Source organism: Portunus trituberculatus, chromosome 9, assembly GCF_017591435.1.
Source record: "Portunus trituberculatus isolate SZX2019 chromosome 9, ASM1759143v1, whole genome shotgun sequence".
Classification (NCBI taxonomy): domain Eukaryota; kingdom Metazoa; phylum Arthropoda; class Malacostraca; order Decapoda; family Portunidae; genus Portunus; species Portunus trituberculatus.
The window spans coordinates 11,729,415-11,734,414 of NC_059263.1; the positions used below are offsets into that span (position 1 = coordinate 11,729,415).

Below are 5,000 nucleotides of genomic sequence, written 5' to 3' on the forward strand. Positions count from 1 at the left end.
TACGCCACCTAGCCCCCAGAGAGAGAGAGAGAGAGAGAGAGAGAGAGAGAGAGAGAGAGAGAGAGAGAAAGGAGGGGTGGATAATGGGAGGGAGGGGAGGAGAGGGAGTGAACCCTGAGTTGATAAAAAAGGATCGTTTTCTGAGTAATGTTGTTGGCTTGTTGCCAATATACAGTAGGGAAATGTATTCGGCAAAAATAGCCTCATTCAGTTTGAGTGAGGCTGCCACATTCACAATCACAACATGCAAAATACTACGCTCAGCGATGGAACAGGTCAGAGAGCGTGGCAGGTCAGTGGTCTTGACCTGAACGATCCTTGCCTCCAAATGACGTATGGTGTGTGATCACCATCGGCGTGGTTGGTCCACGTTTCCGCCAATCATAGCTCGGCACAGTCAATGAGGAGCGGCGGAGAGCAGACTGCGGCACACCATCGCTAACCGTCGACCAAGCACGCCGAGAAGGTGAGGGTTTGACAAGACGTCTCTTGCGGCTTTGTAGGAATGGGTGTGGTAGTGGAAACGTGTTAGTGTTGGGGTAGAAGTAATGAACTAGGTTAGGTGTGGTGATAATGGCATTTTTCTTTCAGATGTTGGGTTCGCTGCTAGTGGTGATCATGGCGGTGGTATCAGCGACTGGGATGCACTTCAGCTATGACGGGACGCCTCTAGCTGAAGGCGTGGTGGTAGGCGGCGCTGTGTCCTCAAACGTTCCTTTTGTGGGGAGTGTCCCTTCTGTTGTGTCGCCCGTCCTGCCATCGCCAGCTCCTGCCTTTTCGCCCCTCCTACCGCTGCCAGCTCCTGCCGTGTCGCCTGTGCGAGAAGGCCCGCTTCGATGCAGCTATCCTCTGGGATCTGTGGTGAGCCGATTTCAATGCTTTACTTACTGTATGGGTTCTGGGTAACGTACTCCCAGTATGTAGAACGGTCACTTACGTTTATCCACTATACAGGTCCACGAGACGCTAAACGGACGTGAGTACCATTTATCGTGGTGTAGCCAACCTGGCCGGACCTTTAGTTACCAACAGGCTGAGAGCTACTGCCGCAGCATCAACACAGACGGTCACCCATTGGGATTCCACGCAGTGAGCCTCGAAACTCGAGTTGAGGATTCCTTCATTACCTCCATCATCCGCCATTGTGAGTTATTACATCATTTGGTCTTTGCATTATCTCCATCACCCGCTGTTGCGAGATTTACTACTTCATATCGGGGTTTGCAGAGTTTTTATTTCGGTCTTTGCATTACCTCCATCACCCACTATTGTGAGTTTTACTACTTCATATCAGGCTTTGCAGAGTTTATTTTTTTTATGGATTAATGCAAGTTTTCAGTAAGTTTTCAATAAGAGATTAGCGTGATCTTTTAATAAAAATAAGAGGCAGTAGAGAGGAGTTTCTTTCAACGATAGATATATTTTCATTTGCATCTTGCATGCATGGGAGTTTAACTAGAGCAAAAAAAGTCTCTAAACAAGACCAGATGGGTAGGATGTATATGGAAACGTCATTGTACTCTACATCAGCTCAATTATTGTTATTCCTGCAGACGAAGTGCCTTACATCTGGACGAGTGGCTACAAGGTGGGGCCCTACTCGTGGAAGTGGCAGAGTTGTGTGGCCTCGCAGTACAGCCGTTGGTCTTTCACCGGAAGGTAAGTTTGGCTATGGTAGGCATGTACACTTGCAGTAGTGTTGTATAACGTGCTTGCTACGCTACCTTATGTGCCTTGTTTTGGTTTCTCCTTTAGATTTGGTCGCAGACAGCCTGACAACGCTGACATGAACGAGGACTGCCTCGCCATACTTAATAACTTTTATGGAGATGGTATCATCTGGCACGATATAGACTGTTCCTTAGAGAAGTACGTCATCTGCGAGCGGCCTAGTATTTACGCTCGTTAGTATGACGGTGATTTTTCAACAATCTAATCTCTTCACCTCCCATGAAACACCTGTATAGTTGGAAACTGTAATATTGTACTACAAGTTTATAAAAATCCTTGTGCAATGTCAATTGTTTTTACTACGAGGACCTAAAACGGTGTATGCACTGTGTGGACTCTATGGCTGTTTTAGGTCAGATAACGTGGTTTATAAGTTTTTGGCCGACTTGACCCAGTTTGAGGTTTTGGCTGACCATCGAAAAGATGGAGATTTAGTTAGCGTAATCACTTTCTAAGGTGTTCAAGACAGTGACGTGTAGATATAGTTGTTTTAATTCGATGTTCGTATGCATGATTATGGCATGTGTACTTCTTTAATGCAAGAAGGGAGTCCAGTCAAGGGCAACAAAAGGTAAAAAAAAAAAAGAAAGCTGGCTCCCTCACAGCTCCAAAAAAATTGTCCGAAAGTTTGGGACAAAAGTCTTGGATGGTATGCAAGTCAAGTCGTAGCAAGATGGAGGAAATACAGAAGCAGAGTTCCAGAGTTTACCAGTGAAAGTTAAGAATAATTTAGATAGGGTACTGGTTAACTCTTGCATTACGGAGTTGGACAGAATAGGGGTGGGAGCAAAAATGAAACCTTGTGCAGGGAGGCCGCAGGAGGAGGAGGAGAGGCATGCAGTTAGCAAGATCAGTAGAACAGTTAGCATGAAAATAGCGATAAAAGATATAAATCAAGAACTGCACCATTTAGGCGTTGAGAAAGAGGCTGAAGATAGTCAGAGGAGTGAGAGTGACGAGACGAAATGTCTTTTCATACCACTCTAAAAATTAAACTGAACCCCCTCCATACATGCGAAGAGTACTCCATACAAGGACGTTTAAGGCCTTTGTACAGCGTTAGTAGTTGGAAGGGCGAGAAAAACTGGCGGTGACTCCTGGGAAAGCCTAACAACATAGAAGCTGCTTCAGCAAGATATGAGATGTGGAGTTCCCAGTTAAGATTATGAGTAAAGGACAGACCGAGAATATTCAGTATGGAAGAGGGAGACAATTGAGTGTCATTGAAGAAGAGGGGATAGTTGTTTGGAAGGTTAAGTTGAGTTGATAGATGGAGGAATTCAGCTTTTGAGTCATTGAACGCTAAGTTTTCAATGCGTAATCTGTTGACTTCCTGACGGGTTGGTAGTCTCAGGAAGATGTAGGGTGTTATCAGCGTAGGAGTGGATAGGGCAAGAAGTTTGGTTAAGAAGACCATTAATGAATAATAAAAAGTGGGTGACAGGACAGAACGCTGAGAAACACTACTATTAATAAATTTAGGAGAAGAACGGCTGCAATAGAAATATGTCTAATGCGACAGCAAGAGTTTCACTGAAATCTCTAAAAGAGGATGACTACTTAGTATGGAAAGCCGGAAGATTGAGTGACCTTAACGGTAGCCATACTGGCGATCAGATAGAAGACTGTAAAGTGACAGATGTTTAAGAATCTTCCTATTGAAGATAGATTCAAAACTTTAGACAAGCAAAAGATTAAAGTTATAGGACGGTAGTTTCACGGATCAGGACGGTCACCCTTTGTAGGAACAGGCTGAATTTACGCAAACTTCCATCAAGAAGGAAAGGTAGAAGTCGATAGACAAAGGTACAAGCACGGAAGCATAGTTTTTGAGAACAATAGGAGGGACCCCATCAGGTCCATAAGCTTTCCAAAGGTTTAGGCCAGCGAGGGCATGGAAAACATCATTACGAAGAACTTTGACTGAAGGCATGAAATAGTTAGAGGAAGCAGAAGAGGGAGGGACAAGCCCAAAATCATCCAAGGTGGACTTGTTAGCCAAGGTTTGAGAGAAGAGACAGACGAGACGGCAGTGGTGTCATCAGGATGAAATAAAGGAAGGAAAGATTAAATAAAGTTACTTGCATCTTTAGTGGATTTTTTTGTCTTATTTTTAATTTACCAGCGTCCTTCCATAAAAAGGTGATGGGAAAGTAAAGAAAATTATTAATGACGAGTTCTAGAGTTTACCAGCGAAAAGTGATGAAAAAAATATGATACTAGTTCTCTCTCTCTCTCTCTCTCTCTCTCTCTCTCTCTCTCTCTCTCTCTCTCTCTCTCTCTTTTTACGTTTTTTTTTTTTACTTTTTTCACATTTTTATTTTACTCTCCTTCTGTCATGCGGCAGCGGATTTAGGTCACATACAATAGTTTTCCCTTTGGATGACGGGAGAGGCGAGGACTAAATGTATCCTACCTTCATCCAATTATTATTTCATGTATGAGTGTGTCTCCTTTTTTGACGGTTTTTCTTTATTTTCCTATGACATTTATTCTTTGGTAGTAATCTTAGTTCACATTTAAAAGATCCTGCGTTGGAATCGTGGGAGAAGTGAGGACAAAAAGCATCGAGTTTATAAATCCATATATCATCTCATGTAGTATCTCTTCGCGTTCCTCAATTTTTCTACTATCCTCTTGTTTCTCAGTTCACTAATCATATAGTCGTGTACTTAAATCATAGGCGAAAGGTTTTACATTGGTAGTGTGAGCGTGTGGGGAGGAGGAAGACGACGTATGTGAGGAGGATGGAGCTGGACATGAATCTTTCCTGCAGGAGAAAGAGAAGAAGAGCTAAGACAAGACAGTGTTCTTGATTCAGTGAAGGGAGGCATGTTTGTGATGGCATGACTGAGGAAAGCGCGGGACACAGATACAACAAATATACCAAGTAGAAGAACAGGAATGAGAGAGAGAGCCATTCAGTGAGGTGTCAGCGCGCCTTCTCCCACGACACCGCGATGTTGTGGAACGCCTTCACCTCAGCAGTGGACGTCTCCAGCACGTCCACCCAGCAGGTGAAGTGTGCTGCCCACGCCTGGTTACGGACACATCCGCCTGATAGTGACAGTGACAAGTGATAAAATGGCAGTGTCCACCAGCCTGCCATCCACCTGACAGTGACAGTGCCTACAGGAGTGGAGGAAAATAGTATGCCTGACAGTGACAGTGAAACACAGTGACGTGGGATGTGCGTGTGCCTGACATGACAGTGCTAATTAGTGGCGAGGGAGGTGCGCAACTGAAAGTGACAGTGTTATGACACCCTC

The 5,000-nt window shown here is 44.4% G+C and overlaps 1 protein-coding gene across 2 annotated transcripts; it reads left to right on the plus strand.

Annotated features, from left to right (window-relative positions):
• The first annotated feature begins 333 nt into the window (after positions 1–333).
• On the plus strand, positions 334–2,016 carry LOC123501404 (E-selectin-like). Of its 2 annotated transcripts, XM_045250224.1 has the most exons (6): positions 334–466; positions 592–751; positions 785–861; positions 955–1,144; positions 1,554–1,659; positions 1,756–2,016. In XM_045250224.1, the coding sequence occupies exons 2-6, from the start codon at positions 592–594 to the stop codon at positions 1,907–1,909; spliced, it is 687 nt and encodes a 228-aa protein (XP_045106159.1). In that variant the 5' UTR covers positions 334–466; the 3' UTR covers positions 1,910–2,016. The 2 variants fall into 2 exon arrangements, with proteins under 2 accessions (XP_045106159.1, XP_045106158.1); XM_045250223.1 differs by having other exon boundaries at positions 592–861.
• Positions 2,017–5,000: the final 2,984 nt, after the last annotated feature.

Excerpts from the sequence above, each read along its gene's own strand:
- LOC123501404 (XM_045250223.1), top strand. The coding sequence starts at position 592 with ATGTTGGGTTCGCTGCTAGTGGTGATCATGGCGGTGGTATCAGCGACT. Across the intron at positions 1,145-1,553 it reads TACCTCCATCATCCGCCATT|ACGAAGTGCCTTACATCTGG; the intron begins GTGAGTTATTAC and ends TTATTCCTGCAG. Across the intron at positions 1,660-1,755 it reads CGTTGGTCTTTCACCGGAAG|ATTTGGTCGCAGACAGCCTG; the intron begins GTAAGTTTGGCT and ends TTTCTCCTTTAG.